We start from the raw sequence: 23,352 nt of genomic DNA on the forward strand, positions 1-23,352 counted from the left end.
ATCAAGTTTTCTGTTCTTTTTTTTTTTTTCATCAAAATTTATGTTATATATTTGTTGTTAGCAAGAGTTGCATTACTATTATTGTTAATTTTAGTTCTGTTTATTACCTTGAGGGTTATATATTGTAGAATAATTTTGTTGTCACTAGTTAATGTTAATTAGTTGTTTTAATAGCCTATATACCTATTTGTTATCTTTTGGTAGGTTTACTTTTTTAACTATCAGTAACTTAATAACTGAGAATATTTAACATTACTGTTGCATACTCAAAATTACAGAGTTACTATTAGTGTTACCTGTTTAACGTTTAGTCATCCTTTGAGTCCTGCGACATATTTCCTTAATAATCATCAGCCATCAAGTCTGATAGTCTCAAAAGAAATATCAGCCCTCTAAACTGCCTTCAAGGGCGGTGATATTTAGCACTGAAAATTACAAATAAAGTTTTTGAAGTTGAGTACCGACAACTGGGCAGTGACACTGATGATTTGTTTATCAAGACAAATTGTCATATACTACGAAAAATGCAGTCAACGCACTCTTCTGAGTGAAAACAAATAGGTGAATCTATGCAATGCTTACATGTTGAATGGGATATTTAATGTGCGGGGAAACTCAAAGGTTGAAGAACTAGCATTTAGACAATCTAACAGTGGTAAGTGGTAATCTTACCTCTTTAAACTCCATTACATTCTCACGAGAGACATGCTAATGCAAACAAGTCAATCAGAGTTTGTGTTTAGCAAGATCAAGCTTAGAGGATAGTTTAAAATCCATTTATTGTTCTAAAGCATTTTTTTCCATTAACATGTTATACATTAGTGGATACTAACCATGATTCATGTAACAGTTTAGTTTGTTAACTTTTAAATTATTTAACAACCAGAAGTTATTAATACAACTTTTAAAGTCTTACACAAAAAATCTTAAAACAGGCTTGGGTTAATTTTTGTAATTTTTATATAAAAAACATTTTAGGCATCTCTTGAAAAAGAAATAAAGCAGGCATTTAAAGCTAGAAAACAAGTAATTCCAAATTTAGTTTGTTACAAAAGGTTTCAGCTTTATTGACAAATTATGGCAAACATATTTGACAAAATTATGGTTACCTATTTAGAGAAGCTTACACATGGAACTTTATGTGATTTTTTTTAACAAATACAGGTTAAAACACTGAACAAATTCAGTTAGCTACATACATACAGTAGCTGCTTGTTTTCAACCCCATTAAAACAGCATTTAAAATTAAATTTACAAACTTAATATCGAACATCTTAATCTAAACTAACATATATTAAAAAAGACAGGTTAAAACATCTTATCTACAGCTCGATTATTGTCTGGTTCAAAAAAAAAAAGGAAAAGAAAGAATCATATTACAGTCTTTCAGCAACCCTAAACAAAAACTCAGCCTTAGCTAGTATGTAGAGAGACTCAAGATCTGTAACAGTGTCATGCTTTTTAAGTTACACAGAGCAATGAATACAACCAACAGAACATCATCGTTGAATGGTTTATAGACAATGCTTTCCAAAGGTTTTTTGTCTCTGTTTTTTTAAGTCCGTGTTATAAAATAATACTAATGCCAATGTCACTCCAATGTTATAGGGAATACAAGTAGTACATAGGATAATAATGAGCAGTAATCCCTAGGATAGAAAAGAAATGGACTATTACTTGTCTTGTTGCTGTTTATGTGGAGACCACAGGCTATTAATTGTCTTTGAGATGAGGTCACAGATGAGGAGGACCTTCAATATCTACCATAGGGGTGTTCCCTGTAACCCCCTCTGGCTGACCTTGGAGGTGGTGCTTTTAGGCTGGAACGGGTTGTGGCCCATTCTTCTTGTGCTAAAAACAGAAGAGAAAAACATGTTTTGTAAATATCTAAACTTGAAAGAACAAAGTGATGCCACTGCTAATGGCTGTCAAAATTCTCAAGGGTTTTGGCTGAAAGCTTTAGAAAAATAAAATGAGGATGGTGTTATGATCCATTTCTTTATCCTCCTACAAAACCTTACAGAAAACTAGCCTTCTACTTCTCTACACAGGCAACTGTCTATCTCAGGATGAAAAAAACTTTTACTCCTTTACTTTCAGCAGAGGATGAATACCTACTGTGGTGGCAGTACAGTCAGCTTTGGAAAAATCACTGCACTAGTCTGCCAGCTCAGAATTTATTTGATGTTTTGAGCTTGTAGCATTTAAGTTAAAGCACCAATATGAATAATATTTAATGCAGTTGGTATGTTAATAAGATGAGGAGTTGAATCATGAAAAGATAATAGAAATACATTTGATTTTTTACTTCTGTTTGAGACCAAAAGAAAGAAAATAATAGAAGAAAAATAATGTGTAGAAATGAAGTTATCACATTAAGCAAAAGAGTTTTGCCAAATAGTTTTTACTTTGCACTACCTTTAGAATACTTTTTCAAATTTGTGTGACTGAAATATACTTGGGAAGAATAAGTTAAAAACTGTAAGGCTAGTTCAGTTTTTACAAAGCTTCTACAAATCTTCTTTTTTTTTTCTTCCCCAACAGACAAGGTATTTCTGGAAGTTAAGCCTTCCAAAGGAGCAAACAGGAAGCTACCCACAGTTGTGGTCCAGCGGTTGAACCCCAAACTTGAACTCTCCTAAATCAGCTAATGGATTGTCAAATTATTTCTGGTTTTGTCTTCCACTGACTTCAACTGATCATACACACAGTGATTAAAATGGAAATGCAGAAATCTTAGTATATCATCTATCTTATATCACATTATAGTGCAACATTACCCCTGTTACAGTAGTCATAGAATACATCTGACATACACATGTTCATGAGGAAGTTTCAAAATCTCTACAACCCCCCCCAAAGTTATATGATATTCTATGTCTTTGTAATGAAACACAGAAACTATTCAGAAATCACTGTGGCAAATGTTAGCTATTTTCCATATTGTTTATTTTATTGGTGATCAGCATGTTTGTATTACAGGTATGTGTAGAATATTAATGTTTGTAAAGTATAAAAGTAAGGGTCAAGCCTTCTGATGCTAGGAAAAAAAGAACACTTTTTAAGGTGCATCAAAAAGAGAGATTGAAAAGAGAGGAGTTTAAAGGATTGGAAGGTGACTTGAAGCCAGTGGGAAACGAAGATTCAAATTGATGATGAAACAGTATACTTGCTGTTGCTATCAAAACAAAACTAATTGATTGGTATATTAAAATAGATCCTTTTTCCTAAGTCTAAAGAGGAGCTATTTTATTTCATTTATAAATAGGTAACACAGTAATAAGCTGAACTATCTAGGCTTGAACTACTGTTGAAGATTTGAAACATTTGAGGTCCTTGCCCCATAAATTTAAAAATCCAGTTGTATCTATTTTTTAAGAGGTACATAATTTTTATGCCTTGATCCATACAAATTTTTTTAAGTGCCTGTTGAAGAAATCAACATTTCAGAACATATTTTCCTTGCTCAGGTCTTGTTTCAGACTTTTGCTACCCCACTCAGCCACCAAGTATTGAAATGAGTACTCCTGACTCAGCATGGTCAATAAAATTCATCTATATGGAATATAAATGTGAAACTTGCTGAACTCCCAGGTATAAGGGGACAAGCTGTGAGCCAATGTGGGACATATTACCTATGGTGAGCAGGGGCAAAAATATTCATTGCTCATAGCCAAGAAGAACGTATTTTTACTACATTTTTCATGTTACATGCAACTTTCTCATTTATTTTCTAATAAGCCAAGCAGAGATGTTCTTGAGTTTGATCTGATTCCTGATGTACCTGTACAGTGAATCCAACCAGTTAATTTTTCTTTTTTTCTTGTATTCCATTCCCACTGCTGGAAGGAGAGACTGGGCTTTCAAGTGTCAGGTCACTGCCAGAAAGCAATGACAGATTCCTAACTTTTTGAAAGTAGTGTGTCTGTTGCAGTTCACTCAAAGCATTGAAGAATTTTGTTCAGTTTTTTAACAGAATGACCTAAACTAGAGAATAGAGCTTTCTATGTGAAATAAAATACATAGGCTAGTACATGAGAATATTAAAAATCAAAACTGTATTATTTATACATTTCAATTAAGGCTAACTATATTGCCTTAAATTTAGTCAGCTACTTGATTAATGGAACGATGGCCTTACATACAAAAAGGAACTGAAAAAATCTTCATCTCCCTTAAGACATGTAAAAGATTTTCCTTTATTAAAACAAGTTTTTAGAGTGATAGCAACATTTTCCTCTCAAGCAAAGATTTCATAAATACACTTTCTAGAGTAGAATAACAGTTCAGTAAAAGGTCCATATTTTGATTGCTTTGGGCTCAGTTGTTATAGATAACTTACTAAAGTTCAGTCTTCACTAGTTTCTCCTTAAATAGTTTATTCATATCATTTGATTATGATGAGCTTAAAATGACAAGACTCCCCAGTGAAACTAATACATACAGAGGCCTTTTTTTCTCTTCTGCATCTTGATTAATGTGTCTATTGATAATAACATAGAATACCAAATACATGATAGTGATATTGTTGCAGAGTACAAGCACAGAAAAAAATGTTTGGATTTTTCTTTTTATATGCATGTGTTAGAGTTCAAGTTCCAAATTAATTTTTGAGCAATATGGTGACTTATTAGCTACATGTATGGAATGGTGTGCTGATGTTACATTTTCAGTTTACTATTTCCAAAACCTTTATAATACAATATATTTTGCTGTCAGTCATACCACACTTTTAGCCCTAACAGGAAGTGAGGTATGCGAGTAAATAAGTTTAAAACCCCATCCTATTAGCAGAAACTTTGCAAAATTGAAATCTTACCCAACATGGATAGGACCACATACTGTCCACCCAGATGGAAAATTGAAGTCACAATTTCTTTCTCTGGCAGGTCAGGAAGTCCTTCTGGGTAAAGGAGAATGAGGTCTCCTGGCCATGGGAAGGAAACTGAACTCTCTTTAAACGTTGCATGGGTGGAAAAGTACAAAGATACTGATGTTTAGTATAGAGAAGCTCTTGCAGAATAACTGGGGAGCTTCGTAGTTGAAGAAGCTAAACCATGAATGGAAAGGTGGTAACATTTTGTGTGCCCTCCATTTCAGGGCAAAGTAAAATGGGTTAGTTCAACACTGAAGGTAAATTAATGTTTCACCTTGCACTGAAACTAAGAGAGCAATCACATCTTTGGTTACAGTTAAGAGGTGGATTCTCAAAACACCTTTTCAGTTGAGACATGGTCAGTGACTGTATTAGTGCAAATAGTCTGGTTTTTAATGCAAAGTAAACCACGTTGACTTGAAACAGTGCTCAGGATCAGACACCATGTTTTAGTTGAGAAGCAGTAACCAAAAACTGAGAGCTTACGGAATAATATAAACTCCAGCAAACGCTTTACTCTGGCAGTCACCAAGGGAGACACTGGTGACTGGAGATATTGCCAATGATGAAGCATCAATTTTTTTCCCCAAAATTACCACAGGGCAGAGCATGATTTATACTATGTAGGGATTGCTTGGGCTCGGATTATTTATTCAAGTGAATTTTGAGTATGAATGGTCAGTCGGGCCATTAGATCATTAGCCTGAGCAGCAGTGTAGGCACACACAATATTATCGCATGTTGGCATCATGTTGAATTGTGAATGAGTTGAAATGCAGGTTGGAGAGGACACCTTTCTCCTTCCTCTTATCTTCTGATGACTTTCATCTGCTCTTCTGGGTACAGGTGTTACTGGCCCAATAACTTCCTGTGGGATAATAGCTGGAGGTGACTTAGAAATTAAACTTATATTCACACTTTTAGGTAAGGTACAGCATTGAAGAAGATTCCCGGGTGGAATGCGGCTGACATGCTAGGCCATTCCATGGAAGTTCCCTAGGCCTGTAACCTTAGACGTCGGTGACGCCAGGTGAGCTTGATGTACTGACTCTAAGAAGGTACTGTTCGGAGGGTGGAGCGGTGTGGAGACGCCGCGGCCAGGCTCTGCAATTAAATGGGAACTCAAAGGTATTGTGTGTGACCAGTAAGCTGCACATTTGCTATCCTGGGCCAACAGTCTGTCATGCTTCTGACAAAATGCTGTCCTTTGATGAACTTTGCTCATTATAACATCATTATAATACCAAAACACACCTCCATCCCAAAAGCTACCCGCCTCCAAGGTGCGACCACTCCTCACTGAGCTTGCGCTTTGAATTTTTCCTAGCCTATACCTTTAAAAGCGAAGCGAGAAAACTTTACACCAATCCTAAAGAAAGATGTATGACTAGAGTCACTCAAGCTCCACCCGAAAGGTGAAAGATAGTATAAAATGGCTTAAGAGAAAGCAAATGTTAGGGAAGACACCATTGCGTACCACTCTGACCTCTGGGATCAGTCGACGGGCTGAGCCTCTCTTCCCCCCATTGGGACGCCTTTGGGTAAGAGTCGAACACTTGGTTATTCCAAGTGCCTCCCCGGGAAACTTAGAAATCGCTCTAGAGTTGCTTTATCATCTTTTACGCATTTATAGCCGGCAGTGTCACTCATACTTTTGGTATTTGCACGTGCTTTGCAGACAGTAAATTTATCACCGGTAATCCAAAGAATCTGTGTATCTGTTGCTCTAATAAACTGCACTCTTTATTAATGTGGCCATGATAGTCCATGCAACACGACTCTGATGAATGGCTGCATATATAGTCCTTAGAAAATAACCGTTGACCAAGTCTGAGACTAGGACTGGACTTAGCCGCACCTAGACTCCTCTCTGAGAAGGAGTTTAGAAAGCAAGGGGGTCTTGTCTGAACCTCGTGACTCAACGGGAGGGTTCCCCCCCCCTCAGCCACTCCTCAGACTCCTACACGACAGTAACTCTTAACGCAACACTTCCTCATCTCAGATACTCCTTCACTGAAATTAACTATATTTCCCAAAACCAAGGTGTGAATTTGGCCCTCCAATCACATCAGAGCTGTCAAAGAGTGTTTAAACTTTTGTGATGCAGATTTCTTTCCACTTTTGGTTTAAGATAGTCAACCATTAGTAATGTACTGGCTATTCTTGTAGTGTAAATGAAGTATCATATATCTACTGACCTCCTTATTGTCCAAACTTCATTTTAAAAAGGAATAAAAACATTGTTGATGTTAAGAAAGAATTATTCCTTCTGGCCATTCACCTTTGAAGTTTAAAATTTGCTGCTGCCTATTTTTAATTTTTTTATAACATTTAAAGACTTTTAAGACTTTAAAACTTCTCCCTGAATAAATGAAATTCATCATATATGCACTTTCATTTAGTAGGAAAAAAGCACAATAGCTCCTTTAGAAAATCAGAATACCTGTCATTTTTTTACCTAATTGGAGTATCTAATGTTGCTACAGATCTACAACTGCAAAAAATGACCTATATTCCAACGACTCCAGGAGTGAGCAGAGGTAACAGAAAATAAGTTTGATTGAACTGAAGCTTTTTAATTAATGAGCCTCTTGTTTTGTAATGGGCATGATTTTATTGCTGGTATCTTGTTTTTGCTAATCACTGCTGACTTTTGTGGCCAGTAAGAAAATAATTAGCTGAATCTAGACTAAAATACTGAATGGTTAAAACAGGTAACAAAGATTGCTTTTGTAAAAAGATGATGCTCTATGAAAACAGAATAACGAAAATATAAAACATAAAAAGCCTGTTAAAATTCTGAAAGCTATTTCTTCTCTGCAAGATGTCTTCTCTTCAACTACATTTCATTATCTTGTTGCCTTGGGGTGTGAGGGGAAAGCTTGGGGAGGGGGAATATCAGCTGCAGAGCTAAAGTGAGGCTCAGGCTAGCATGTATTAGGAGTGGACGTGTCTGGAGAAGATTTGGTAGCAGCTGATCTTGCTATGGAACAAGAAAAATTCCTGTTGTGATTTTTTTGGTGCATTGCATTTATTTTCTTTTTCTTCAAGCTGCTCAGGATGTTCTCTTGTTGAATATCAGGAGTTTTATGGTCACACGAAACCAAAGTTTACTGTGGAAAGCTATTGCCTAGAGGGTTGAAGAAGTGGCAGCCAATGTGATACAGTCCTAAATCCTCAGGTCTCTCATTCCTACAGGGAATCAGTTTCCTTATACTGAATTCAAAAATCGTGCCTCTGCAGTATGTTTCATTACACCCTTTAAAAATGGCATTTTGCTGTAAATGTGCTGCAGCTTCAATTACCCTTTGCTGAAGTGTTACTGCACTTGCAGAGAGGCCTTGGGGAGAAGTAAGATTTAGATAAAAAAGGAGAAGCTTTATATAAATGAAAATGACTAAAGTAGTAAAAATACTCACTAAATGTACAACACAAAGACAAATCCATCTCTTGTTCCTTTCGAGTCCCCTCCCCCAACTCTGGACTGAAACCCCTTCATATAAAGGTGAAACGTACAGTCTTTCTGGCAGTACCTCATATAGTAAAATATGACTTTATATTACCCGTTGGAAGAAGCTGTTTTTCCTTGACTAACAGTGTTCTTAAAGTAAATTGCTGTTGTAGCTGTACCAGCTCCTGATACAGAACAAGAACAGAAACATAATTTGTGGTACAAGTCTCTTATGCTCTTTTTTCCAATAACACGGTGGACCTGTTTGGTTGATTTCAAACTGTAACAAGGAAGGATGATGGTCATAACTTATTTATATCTATTTGGTAATACCATCATCAAAATATGAGAGGATGGTTGGCAGCTAAGAGCTCTTGTTGATACTGCATGATAGACCCGACTGCATTAACAGGTGAATCCGTAGCCAAAGCATAGATGAAAGTTTTGGGATTACAGCCTTCAACTGGGAAAACACTGGTCTCTAGCACTTATACAGCAGTAAAGGATTATATATTTATTGTGGAGAAAGCAAGATGATATGGAGCAACACTATAAAGAGTCTCTGAACCACACAATGCCAATAAATTACAAGATACAGCCACACCAAAAAAGAAATCAGATTATTAGTGTTTTTTCCTACAGGGATTTTTAATGAAGAACAATATATCTGAATGCTAGTAATTAAAGTTTCCTTGATGTGCAAAGTTGCTCTTTCATATCTCAGTTCCAGGACTCCAAGGTAATCTTTTTTTCTTTCAGCATCAAGGGCGGCTCCTGAGAAAGGAAAGCTCTATCTTCAGGAATGGTCTTAATGGATTGAAGCCATATAGACTACGTCAGTAGTCACAGAGATATTTGGGTAGCTCATTGGGTAGCAGAAGGGTCGAAAGACCCTTCAGCCTTTTTGATTCCCAGGCTGAGTTTCATTGTGTTTCAGAACATACGAGAACAGTGGAGTCTGGTCTTTCTCTGAGAGACAGTGCCAAAATGGAAAGGAAAGAGAGACAGGACATATTGTATCTTAATACAGTGATGTGTTAATGAAGTGGAAACTGAAAGGGATTTCAGGTGAAGAGCAGGTAAGAGCTCTAGCCTTGGAGTGAGAAAGGTAATTGTCAGAACTGCTAGTAAGTCTATGAATCAGCATGCCCAAGAGCTGATGGGATGTACAAGGCGGTCATCGTGTTTTAACGCTGATTCCTTTTCCTCCTTCTGACTCCCATGCAAAGAAGCCCTGTGGAGTCCGACCTCCCCGCTCCCTCGGTGACATCCATCCTGCCGTCCAGTCCTTTTGCTCTAGCCGGCTCCTCTGACCCCCATCCTTTTCACTTCTGACCATCCTCAGTGCTATCAGGTGTCAAAGACTGTGACTGAAAAGAAATCCACACAGGCAGCTTAACTGAGGGCCAAGGGTCCCGCTTTTCCAGGAATCTGGTGTTATTGCCAACTCGCAACATCTCTCTTGCCATTCTTGCTGTTCTTAGCTAAGAAGAAATATTCTATGCTTCATTTTCAGAAACTAAAAGTATAAGTTACGGCAGCATGATGGAAACATAAGAGAGTTTATAGCTGTGCTGGTTTTGGCTGGGATAGAGTTCATTTTCTTCATAGTAGCTGGTATGGGGCTATGTTTTGGATTTGTGCTGAAAACAGTGTTGATTGATAACACAGGGATGTTTCAGTTGTTGCTGAGCAGTGCTTGCACAGAGTCAAGGCCTTTTCTGCTTCTCACCCCACCCCACCAGCGAGTAGGCTGGGGGTGCACAAGAAGCTGGGAGGGGACACAGCTGGGACAGCTGACCCCAACTGATCAAAGGGCTATTCCATACCATATGGTGTCACGCTCAGTATATAAAGCTGAAGGAAGAAGAAGGAAGCAGGGGATGTTTGGAGTGATGGTGTTTGTCTTCCCAAGTAACCATTACGCGTGATGGAGCCCTGCTTTCCTGGAGATGGCTGAACACCTGCCTGCCCATGGGAAGCAGTGAATGAATTCCTTGTTTTGCTTTGCTTGTGTGCGCGGCTTTTGCTTTACCTATTAAACTGTCTTTTTATCTCAACCTACGAGTTTTCTGACTTTTACTCTTCTGACTCTCTCCCTCATCCCACTGAGGGGGAGTGAGCGAGCGGCTGGGTGGGGCTTAGTTGCTGGCTGGGGTTAGACCACGACAAGAGCTGAGGAGTCTTAGTGTGCTTGGGCATGAGGATTGCTTTGGGTGTGGTAACAAGTGTTGTAGCAATTTTTTTGCTGGTTACTTTGATAAGAAATGTGAAGTCATGGGCACAGCCCTTTTAATTACACTGGGTACTTCTTTCAATTTGCTGTATGCTCCCTGTGAATTGATATTTGAAGCGCACCTTTAGGATACATAAATTAATTGTTATTATCACAGGCAATCAGCACCCTTGGTTTATTGTTTGATCAATTGCTTGTAGACAGTAGCTCTGATCTATTGTTTAAATACAGAATTTATGTTAGATTTTTTTCTTACTGGAGAGTCAGAATGAAAAACAGGTCACGGTATTTTTAACCCATGAAATTCCTTTGAACGTGGGGTCACTAAATGGTATCATTTATAACAGAGAGAGATACATATGAAGTTGTTTCTGTCTTACTATTTTACCTATGTCATATTGAAAGCACAGAAAAATTCATAGTGGTCCATCTACCTCAAAATTCTACCCCTAGCAGTGGCTATCGTCACATGCTTAAATGTCTTCCAGCACAAAATTCAAGGAAAGCACATATTCAGAGCACTTTTTTCCTACCCTTCAGTCAGTATTCTGCAACCTTGTCATGGAATTTTCCAGCATTGAATAAAATTATTTCACAAACGCAAAGAGGGCAACAATACAAGTAATTAAAACCAGATCATATTAATAGATGCTTTAAAATTAAAAAATACATATTAACACCATGTGATTTGCATGTGAATATGTTATTTCCTAATAATTTTACATTTATATTCATTGCTTATTCCCTGTAATAATAAAGGCCTGATCACTTCTTCTTCCTGGCAACTTATTTAACATCTGAATATTGCCCACAATTTTTGGGCACAGTTTTATTCATCTCTGGTCAATTATTTTGGGACAGGTGGCCAGGAAGAGATAAAAAGAGCAATTCTGTTTAGATAGTTAAGATGTATATAACAGCAATTAAGATAATGGTTTAATTTGATTTGCTATTTAGCTTTCAGTGCTATTAGAAACATAGAAGCTGCTTTTAATTCAGACTAAAATAATTTTCTTTCCTATGAGGAAAAAAATCTCTACCTTCTTTGCAAGGTCATTATACTGCATACTTTTGGAAAGAGCACACCGCACTAGAGATGGCACGTTAAGTGAAATTCAGGAACTGTGATTACTAGCTTTACTCCTTGTTTGCTCAGTGACCTTGGATAATTGTTTAATATTTTGTGGTATGGCTTCCTCAGTGGTAGAATGAGACAGGAATACCTACCTCCCTGGGGTATTCTGAGATGTAATTAATTGCCTGAGCAGTAAGAGAAAAGTGCTATAGATGTGCTGAGCAGAAGACCCAATAGAAACCAGACATTTAACTTTAAAATGAGAACACTGAAAATTAGAATGATTTTCTTTGGATAATTCAATTTGTGCTGTCCTTCTAGTAAGCCTCCAAACTTCTCCCTCCATGAAAAGATGGGTGGAGACAAAGTACTAAGCAATGGTTGGAAACTTTGCCCTACACAAGGTAATGACTAAAGTTCAACTAACATTGACAAAGCCAGGATTTCACCCCATAAGTCCACACAGAAAAGACAGTTGCACTTTTCTTGTGTCATAATTGGACAAATATATATTATTTTAGACAAAAATTCAAGAACAGATTTTGCCTTTTTTTTTTTTTAAGGAGAGCATCTGCTTATTTTTTCACTCTTCTGCTCTCTTTTTGCTTATCTGCAAAGCCCGAAACATACAGAGGATTTTCTGACTTGATATCTATGCATTTTATAATTTTGTGAGAAGAACAGCTGAAGTGGCTATCTTTCAAATCACAAATGGTACCTTTCTTATTTGAAATCTGGAATCTTGTCAGAAGAGAAAAAATGTTTTCAAAACACAGGCTCAAAACCACTATGCTTACTTATACTGTGCTAAATACCACTTATTTTACTAAGCCTACTGCATATGCAATATGTATGGCTTAAAAACTAGAAATGATAGAAAAACCTTGTGGTTTAATAGTCTATTTTCTGAACTTAGCTGTAACTTTTAAAAAACTACTGTCCCTACGCTTGACAGTACCTTCTCTTCAGGAGGGCTAACAAATTAGATGGCATGGGTACTCCAAATCTGCTTTAGTATTGTGAGCTGCCCTGGCTTCAACTGGTAGTGGAGAATCACAGAAATCCTCCAGCTGACTTAGCACTGGAGCAGATGACAAGTGCTCGTGCATCGTGCACTCCACTCTGCCAGCTCTGCCTGTGGGTTAAGTAATGTCAGCAAGAGGAGCAGTAATGACTACCAGAGAAAATAATTTCTTACAAGGCTTCAGCCACTTTTGCAGTGACCAGCTGCCTCAGACAGGAAAGAAGCAGCATCAGAGTACACAGGTAACTAGTTTGGGAAACTGCAACACAGGGAAGAGACAGACTATTATCAGTGTTGCTGTGAGGTGAGTGTGAATGTGACAGTGTGGAGGGAGTTTTATTTTTCTCTTGTTTTCAGTAAACATTAATTTTCTATTACTTCGTAGTAATACAACATGAAACATGCAGTGATATACTGTGTCTGGAATTATATAGATGGTCAACACTACATGCACATTAGTATTACAGGACTTTGTCTTAGATTCTCCAACTCTATGGTTCCCACGGTGAAAGGCAGTGAAATTACCATTTGAAATACTACATAGGAAAGTTTTGCATGATTTACTTATTCTTATTCTGTCATAGAAAATGATTTATAATTCAGGAGTAATAGAGGAAACACAACAAGTTGCTATAAATTAAAAGCACTCTCTTTTCTTGTGCTACATGTGGATTTTTTTTCAGTGTTGTAACAATAACTGAAGTACAAAAGTTTTAGGATATGCAGTCAGTTAAAAGAATGTGACAGGTTTAAACATGGAACGTTCGAAAGAATTATAGCCTAATTAAAACACTGATTTGACAAAACAGCAATAACTATAGTATCATCCCCACAGTAGCCATCATAGCTGAATTCAAACTGTGCTCCTTTTCCTGCAGACTTTCAAAATCATGCTCTTATGAAAATCATAAATCTCTTCTGAGGGAATGAATGCTATTTGGGAGACAGCTAAGGTGATTCCTCCAGTAAAAGAATTGATAAAATTTTGCAGAAAATCAAGGAAAAGCTTTTGACAGTTCATTCTGTCCCACAGAGTAGGAACTGGATCTCCGATACCCTCGTAAGTATAGGAATGACTGAAATAGAAGATTAAAGGAGGGCAATTTATTTGGTATATCTTCCATCCATACGCAGTAGAAATCTTCAGTGACCCCTGTTTCTGGTGGAAGAAAAATAGAGTGCTGTACAGGAAGACTCAGGAGCACTTCTGAGTTCCCAGGGCTGGGTGTACACCTGCCTCTTGCTCAGGGAGAGAGGTGCCAGATGCCTCTATCACCCCAAAATAAAGGTGGTCATGCAGGCCCATGGCACACTCTGGCATCTTTTGGGACAGAACCACGGCACATGTAGCAAGGTCATTAGCCTGGAGAGCTGGGAAGCATCAGGACTCAGGTCCTATGTCAATATTAGCACACAATACATACAAATAGGAATGATCTGCAGAGTGAAACAGCTACATGCACTGTAGGATGCTGATGCTGAGGACGTGGTGTTCACACTATATGGCTTCTAGAGATTATTTCCATTTCAGACTGGCTCTAGTTTGTGCCTCTGAACTGAATTCTCACAAACAGTTGGGAGTGCATCTTCTGGTTTAGTTTCAAACTAAAACTCATGTACTTTCAGCCCACTCAGTGATGTGAAAAGAAGAGCGATAAATGGAGGCAATGGGGAAATCTGCTTCAAAAGAGCACTCCCAGTCCTATGCTAGTGTAGAAGCACCTAGCATGTGCTACCCTGCCTGCCAGGTGCTCTGTCGAGGCAGAGCAGAAAAACTCCACCACACGGGCACAATCTGTGTCCTGTTGCCTCTGAGATGCCTAATCAATGCTAAGATGCTCCAAGACCTAGAAACCAAAGAAAGTTTTCTTTGCTATGTTGCCAGAAATATTTTCTATACCAAACGTATACGCTCAGATTATATAAATGAACAATCAGTGCACATTAGAAAGGCTCTATTAATTAGTCTTAGTAAACATCTTGCCTGTAATCACAAGCTATGTGAAGTCAAACACTGTAATGAGGAGAATCAGACCTCTGTCTCTTACATCTGTATATCAGTCACTACCTTATTTGAGCACTTGATTTCCTACATTTGAAGACTTAAATGGGACTAGGCTAGAAAAAAATCGGCTAAGAAACCCTTAGAACCCTGAACATAATGAATATTAGGACCAATGACCTACAATACCAAAGTTATTATTAAAAATGAGGAAGCAACTTGGACTTGACAGCTGAACAAACCTCATATCTTCACCTGCAGAGCAATTGCTAAGAACTGCTTTTTCAAAATTTACAAATATTTTTCTGTATACATTGCAGTGTGGCTTCATCTGGCATTGTCACTGCCATAGATTAATCAATACAAGGTTTATTTCACACTAGGATGGTAGTTACTTGAGTTTCTCCATGAAATGAGCATGCTTATGTTTCGTAATGAAGTATGAGAATTTATGTCTCCTAAGGTAACATCTCTTCAGTCAACCTATTTATCAGAATTCCTGAAGTTTGAACCCTCCATACACTCTTTCTTCCTCAAATTTCATCATTATATATTTGTTTTTACTTGTTCAGCAGAAACTATCATTGTTATTCTAAAAACAAAATTACTAGATAAGACACTCTTCAGGACAAACACAAAATTAAAAAATAAACAAGATAATAAAAAAGTAGTGGAACTTTGCTGTACATTTTTATTTGTTAGCCCTATAAACCCATGTAAAGAATTTGTTTATAAAGTGCTGTCTGTGTAGAGCATTACTTAGTAAACTAATTGTCATCACAACTACAAAGCTCTCATATTGAATGATTGGCAGGGAATTATTTGTGAAATAGTCAGTTAAATCATTGTGGCAACATTTTACAACTTAAATGATGTCTTACATTAAAAGGAATTATACCAAACACTTAGACAGTCCAATTTTAATTAAAGATGGAATTATCCTAAAACCAAATACCAGTTGTTTACAAGTGAGCACTTAATGCTAAACTGGAGTGTAGAATATTCACTACAAAATGTGGTAATTAGAGAACATGTGCAGCTTTGGAAATTTTTGGTGAAGATAGAACACATTTAAATAATGTCTCCTTGCCACAGTGGCAGCACATGCAGTAAACAGCCTTGCAAGCTTTTCCTGAATAGCAGCAGGAATGTGAGTAGAGTTCACTTATGTCTTCCCTCTTTGTGTAGGAGACAAGGTACAGATTAACCTTCCTAACTCTTGCCTAAGGCCTTTGGCAGATGGTGTTATTCTAATTTAATTGTGGTGGTTTAGGAGGTTATAGACTTTAACCCTTGCCTTTCACCCTCTACCTAAGGTTTCTGCTTTTTTGGAAGTAGCAACAGAAGTCCATGTGTACTGGTCTCTCAGATACTGAAGTTCATGACCTGGCATAAAAACATAAATCGCCATCATTTTCAGGCAATACACAAGGCAGTATAAGCACCAGTCTGTGAACTATAGCATCTGACAACAGGCACACTCTTTACTTTCCTCCATCCTCACCATGGCAGTTTCAGCCTTTGGAAACAGAGGCAGAAGCCTCTTCAACCTTCTGCAGCAGAGAGTGGCAGAGCTCATCTGCTAGAGTCCCAGTCTTTGGAAGAACTAAGACAGAAACAGTATCTGATAAATAAAACCTTTAGTGCTCTAATCAGTGCAGGGGAAAAAAGGATTCAGATGAAACAACTGGGAGGCAGGTCAGATATAATTAATAGAGCTTATAAGGTATTGGATGTGCCTTGCTATCAAGTCATACTATCTCTGTTTTCTTTCTAAAGTGGCCTAACACAGCACAACACTTGTATCGAGAATGCTGATGACTCTAAAAAACAGGGAAAAGGAGAAAGAAATGAGAACGTGAACAGTTTACAAAGGGCTTTTCCTTTACAGTGGTCCTGTCCAGTGAAGGTGCTTTTTGGACTTGGGCATGACATTACATATGGGCAGGAAAAGTTCTTAGTTACCAAATATTTAGTTGTACATTTTATCCTAATTGATTTATAAGACAAATCATTAAATTCATGTTTTCACTAGATACCTCCTCAGATGACAACAGTGCCAGAAAGTGCACAAAGTGCCACAAAATCATTAAAGTATAATGAGAGCAATGGATATAAACTTTTTGTTCATAAATTAATCCAATTTCATGCCTTCTGTTTTAAAACATAAGCGTCAAGTTAAAATGACACTGTCACCTTAGTTTAGACTGCTAGATTTAAATTTATATCTGCAGATATTAAGACCTTCAGTGACCTAAGTATCATAAATGTTTACTGAGTGTGATTAGAGGTGAGGATGCTTTACATTTTTGAAAATTGTACAGTACTTTAAGTGACTGGCTTTTTAGTTTTAAAATGCCTCATGTGAGTGATAAAGATACTTCTTTATCACTCATATGAGGAAGCCTGTAAGGTCTATGTCCACAAGAAGATTTTCAGGCATATGTCCCAAATTTATGTTCCTCAGTCCAGAACAGTGATCTTCAAAATTCTCTAGCCGCAGCTGCATAATCCTGATCCTACCAAAAATTTCTAGGAATCTCATAATTCCTTAGTAGAGTATTTCCAGGTGCCCAGAGGCTGCTGCAGAGAATGCTTTGAAGTGTCTCTACTTTGATCCTTCTGAGAGACTGGGTGGCACACATATCAAATCACAATAGAGTTTAAGCATCTAACTGCATGAGAGGGTTCTGTGCTATGAATTTTCATTCATGGAACATCCTTAAATCATAGGAAATAGTAGGATTTTACATATATCCCTCTCAGCTGACTTTGCTATTGTCTTGGGAGGTTCCTTGGTTGGATTTGGAGGGGACTGAATTCTCAGGAACCTTCACATCAGAAACTGAACAAGGAGTCAAGGCAGTTAACTCAAGTTGTGGATTTTACAGCGGTGAATAGTGTGTAAGAATTCATCTTGTCCAGCCTCAGGTAAGTGACTCAGGCCCTTTCTTGTTTAGCACTTCCATCTAATCAAAAGAGAGATGAACTTCCTGAGAATGACATGGTGTTCAGGTGGGCTCTGTTCTGAAACACCCCTGTGATTTTGGCAACCCTACTGTTAACTATCCATAAATGCATAAATTTTAAGAACTTCTGAGGAAACAGTGTCCCCAGTCAGACTTCTCCACAAGCTCTTTTAAAAGGAGCATAGAAGAATCCATGAGACAAAAAACACCTGCTACTTCTCAGGAGCCCAAATAGAAAGAAAAGTTATAGCAGGCAGCTCATATAGGAGTACTATGGTGCTGTATAATACTTGATGAACTACAGAGAGCTCTATATTATAGTTAAAAAAACCCCCTGTAAGTACAAAGTAGCATTGTTTTTTGGTTGAATCTACTTCATGAAAGAGAACAAAAGAAAACCTTCTCGGGACTGAGAACTGTCCTCCATAAAGATAAGTTGGAAGCAAGAGGATGCACAGGAGAAAATAAAGAAATGCCAAGCTAGTCAATTTTTGATAATTCAGATACTGTTATTGGAAGGGATAAGGGTGAAAAGACAAGTCATTACACAAAACGTCTGAGACAACAACAAAACACCAGTTCTATGTTCATGTACCATTTGTGCATGGTCTTATTCAGAGTTTGGGGGAATTCTGAGTTACAGAAGTGTGCCAGAAAGAATTGTAAAGGAGGAATATAGCCTTGTTGTGGAAGATAAAACAACGTGTGAAACTAACTGGGGTGAAAAAAAGACTGTGCTGTTTTCTGCAGGATGGTGAAAAATGAAGGGACAGCTGATTTTATACAGTGGGATGGATTCAGAAGACTCACAACCAATTGCAAAACATCCTGAAAAAGAAGTAGAGAACTGGAAACAGTTCTCTGGGAACAGAGAATTAGGGTAAAAGTTAGATGAGGATGAGAAGGGGTGGCACCAGACTGCTTATTGGCTAGGTGGGAGGCACTGAAAAAGTCAGATACAGAGAGAACATCAGTATATGTACCAAAAATTCAGAAAGCGAGGAAGTTAAGCATATATTCTATAGCTCCCTATGCTCAGATTACCTCCTCAGGTAAATGGTGGTGACTGGGACGAAGGAAGTTCACGCACAGGTTTCCAGAGCACAAAACTAGCAAATTTACTAATCTGCTAAAGTAAGTGAACCAACAGGAGCACAAACACTCACATATAAATTTGTCTGATTTCAGAAAGTAGAAAAATTGCAACTTAGAATATTATTCCATTTTTAAGTTTATTCCAGGTTACTGGTAAAACTACTCCAGACCTTTGTATTCAAATGCCAGCTCAGAAAATAGTTTAAGCAAAAAAGCAACTCCACAGTTATCAACCATGTATTTTAAGACAAGTCGATATGCAAACCCAGGCATTTTGAGTTTGTTTCAGCTGCTGAATGGAAAAAAAAGAGTAGCTTAATGCAGAGCATACATTTAGTCATGATGCCACTCTTTGAACACTTTATAAGCCTCAGCTAATTAGTCCATTCAAAACTCCTGCTGGCAAAACAAGTAATATACTTCTAGTTTTACAAATGAGGGATTGGAGGAAGAGTGACATGACTTTAAATGTCTTGCCCTAACACATGGAGATTCAGTGTGGGGGAGTCTAGTTAAAAGTTAAACAGTGGGTAATTCTTACTGCTGAGCTGTGGCTATGCTTTCGTGCATTGCCCAAAACCTTAGCAATGCATTTGGGGGGAGAGGGGATTTGTAGAGAGGAGGAAAGGTCTTTCACTGCAGGTATTAAAAATGTGCGTACGAAAAGGAAACAAAACAAAGGGTAACCAAGCCAACACACGTTCATATGCATAAGTTATTATTATTATTACTTGTTTAGCATTTAAAATGTGCTTGACTGCACATTGTATTGTCCAAATGTATTGTGAGTACTGATTATACAAAAAATTAAGTTATTTCTGATTATGCAATGCAATTATTTTGACAATGTCTCAGTAATGTCTCATGATTTCTGTACAAATACAAAGGAAACTGCAACTTTGCATTACAGTGACATTTGCTTCACAGCTGCATGAATAAAATTATTTCTTTCAAGCAGCAATCCTTATATAACTCCTTACTGTAACTTTTACTTGCAGTGTCCTTTCCAGCAGCTCTCATTTTCACACTGCTATGGAAGTCACCATGTAAACTTACCATACTTTATTATTAGTAGTAAATCAAGCATGACATCTCTGCTGAATATACTAGGGTCAGTCTTTAAGCTGACAATAGTCAGCTTTGCTCTATTATTTCAGTGAAAATGTCAGAGTGAGATTCACTGTGCCATGTACAATGTACAATGTACCGAAAAAATATTCATAGGGACAGACAGACTAGATTCTAGTTAGTTATTGAAACACATCACTAATATCAAACAACAGACCTAGAAAATGGGATGTACACATGGGAGCAACACTTTCTTTTCCTCTTATGCCCTCAGTTCCCATGAAGTGGAACTATTCCAGCTGAGGCACGGACCTGGTGGGGAGGTGCAAAGAGTACAGAGCTCCCTCTGCTCGTACTGCCTCGTGTGGCACAAGATACCCCTTTACCTTGGTGCAGTGGGGGGTCCCAGGGTGGTACAGCACCCTCTCCTTCCACTTTGATTAAATCTATATTTCAAAATCTCACAAAACTTGCTGGTTGAAGTGATGCATATGACAGTAGCAGACACATAGTACTGTTGGCACATCAAGCAGACTGAAACTTAACACTGTGAAATATACTCAGGCACTAATCAGAAACTTCAGTGTTGCTGTTAAACTGATCTGTGACTGTGATTAATTGGCTTTGTAATTTTGATCAAAATTGATCTGTCCAATTTTCTGGTCCTACTTCAGTAAGTCAAACCTCACCCTAAAGTTACAGAAATCCATTTTGTTTGGTCTTTGTAAAAGCAGAGAAAGAAAGAAAAGTATGTGGAAGTAATTTCTGAGTTGTCAGTGACAGATTTTTTCTTTTGATTTCACACTTTTGCTGAAGATAGAATAGACCTTACCGTAGCTGTCATAAGCCTCTTCGCTTGTTCTGTGACCGTAGTCATAATATTCAGGCACACTGTAACAGATTCAGATAGCCATGTCACTATTATCATAGGTAACCAAATCAAAACAAAAACAGAGCACAGAAAATGAAATGTATTGTAATATTTTTTCATGATAGCATAGTCCAGCTAGTTTCAGGGATAGTGAGAATTTTAAAAATATGAAGGAAAATGTATCAGTGGCAATAACAGCTATTATACAGCACATCATATTTCTTATCTGCTGAGCATAAAACAAATTTGGTCCTAAATATGTAAACCTAGGAGATGTGACAAACACTGACAGAAATTCTATTTGCAAAAATAAGGTCTGAAAAAAGACCATCCACTTTATTATCCACTATTGTAAAACTGCCAAAAGAAGTGTTAATCTCATTTATCTGTAATTCCAAACATTTATGCAGTATCAAACTGAGCATAGTTTTTTTCCCCAAAGCTGACTGTATTATATTGTGTGGAACCTGTAAACTACTTATCTTTACCAAAAACACTGACAGGTTTTCAGCTTTGCTCCTGAAGAAGAAAGTATGTTTCCACTGCTTGTAGAAAGAAACCTGATTCCCCACAGCCTTCTTTCTTATGCAGTTATTGGACACCCATGGAAAGTTTTATACAGTAATCAATAAAATGTATATTGAAAGTAGTGAGGGCCAAGGAATGGAAAATCAGACTTAGAGTCTCAAACCCACTTTTCTGCTGCTTTCTGTTAATTAACAAAAAATATGTATGGTCACATTAACATGTTATCAAAAGATTTCAGATCATAGTTACATCCTGATAATCAGCAATCCTCAGCTATTACCTGGAGTGGACACCTAGAAAATTTGACCTCTAAGACATAATGAAATGGAAATGGAATTATTCAGACATTTGCTTCACAGTTATTATTATTTACAGTTTGCATTGTGTTTTTGGTACCTGGTACCAAATTCAAGATCAGAATTGAATTATTACTGCTATTATTACTACTACTGCTATTATCAGGTGCCAGGTAGACATGACAAGAATCAGTCTCTGCCCAGAAAAACTTACAAACTCCATGAACTCTACTATATTGTATTTCTTCCATCTGCAGTGAACCAAATAGAAAATGTAACACTTTCCCTGTTGTTAATTTTTTGTTGTTGTCACTTTTGCTTCTTTTTCCTTGGACACTGTGTGAGATAGACTCTTGCAAAATGAACAGAAGCAGGCGATCAGCTCAATATTGCATTATTTATAACATTATTGCTCAGGCAATTTTCCATATTGGATTATCATTTAAAAAATATTAGTTTACACTTGAAAGAGAAGCTTAGTTGACCGTGGAGTGTAAGTAAAAATATTTCACAAATGCAATAGAGATAAACAAGCAATCTGTAACAATTATTTTCTTAAACTAATTTTGACTTCTTTGTTCACAAACTGCCTGTAATCAGATTTTTAATTTCTCGAACTTAATAGCTATCCATAACTACTCTTGGAATAATTTCTGAGAATAATTCATGTGCTGTATCTCACTTGAGAGCACTGATTGCATGTATCTGATAACTGATAGTCAAGCTGTTTTGATGTGGGACACGTCATCCCCTGACTGGCTAGGCACAGCTCTCATAGTCAGTTTTCAGCTACAAATATCTGTGGGGTTTTTTTGAACTGAAAATGCAACTATAATCATGGTGCATTAATTTAGTAATTTAGCCAGAAGTCATTCATGTGAGTGGGCAGTAGACTGACGTCAGTATCTCAGACAGATGAAATTAATTTGCTAAAGCAGCTGCAGAAAGTGGACATACAAGTGACATGAATGAAAATTAAGTTAATACTTCTAAAGATTTTTCCCAATGCTAACCGAGCTCTATAGGACATAATTAGTGCAGAGCATTACCTTCCAGGATAATGGGAGCCATCCAGTTGCTTGAAAATTAATTATCTAAATATATACACCCTCCTATTGAAGTGGTGCAAGAAACAAACAGGAAGAACACATCTTTTATTTGTTGAACATATTAAGCATTCCATACTATTTTGCAATAATTCTAGTAGCCAGTTAAATAAAATTACAGGATTATGTAAGGTGACCTAGAGCACTGGCAGCATCAGGGTTAAATCATATATCTAGTCGTATCTACAGAGCTCATGGTTTAGACCTAAGAAATTACTTGAAATGTTCAGAACAGACAGATGACGTACCACCCAGACCTGGCAGACAGCCGTATGAAAAATCTTGTGTCATACAATTTAAGCAGCAGCATTTTGGCATACTGCCTGCTTTTCTGGGTAGAGGAGGGTGTTGGCTAGTGAGTGGAGTTACAGGAGAAGGAACCCCAGAACTCACATCTTCTGTCAGCAGATAAGATGCTAATATTTCTTCCTGATACATTTTACAAAACAAAGCGGCTGCATCCAAAGGTCAGCTTTAAAAGGAGTGCATTTGGGACCCGATCCAAAGGCTAATAAGTTATCAACAGCAGTCCTGCTTTCAGTGGTCACTGGGTAGGGCCTTGAGCTATTACCATCAATATAACATCCAGCAAAATGCAAGACTTGCAAGAGCAGGTAAAAATTCATTGCTACGTTATTGTTGTTGTATGTTTTTATTAGAGAAAAAACACACAATCATACAGACAATAAGGATGTGAGATAAAAATCCTGCACAGTGAACATTCCGAACTGAAATACATTATAAACAGAATACAA

General features: G+C 37.4%; 1 protein-coding gene across 2 annotated transcripts in view; it reads right to left on the reverse strand.

Annotated features, from left to right (window-relative positions):
- Positions 1-1,753: 1,753 nt before the first annotated feature.
- The window catches only part of KHDRBS2 (KH RNA binding domain containing, signal transduction associated 2), a 439,124-nt gene continuing 417,525 nt past the window's right edge, over positions 1,754-23,352 (reverse strand). For both annotated transcript variants that reach the window (XM_072857819.1, XM_072857818.1), the window contains 2 exons: positions 20,629-20,687; positions 1,754-1,851 (listed from right to left, as the gene is read on the reverse strand). In XM_072857819.1, the coding sequence (XP_072713920.1) occupies positions 1,754-1,851; positions 20,629-20,687 (157 nt within the window). The remainder of the gene's footprint in view (positions 1,852-20,628; positions 20,688-23,352) is intronic.

Source organism: Ciconia boyciana, chromosome 3, assembly GCF_034638445.1.
Source record: "Ciconia boyciana chromosome 3, ASM3463844v1, whole genome shotgun sequence".
In the NCBI taxonomy this organism is placed as follows: domain Eukaryota; kingdom Metazoa; phylum Chordata; class Aves; order Ciconiiformes; family Ciconiidae; genus Ciconia; species Ciconia boyciana.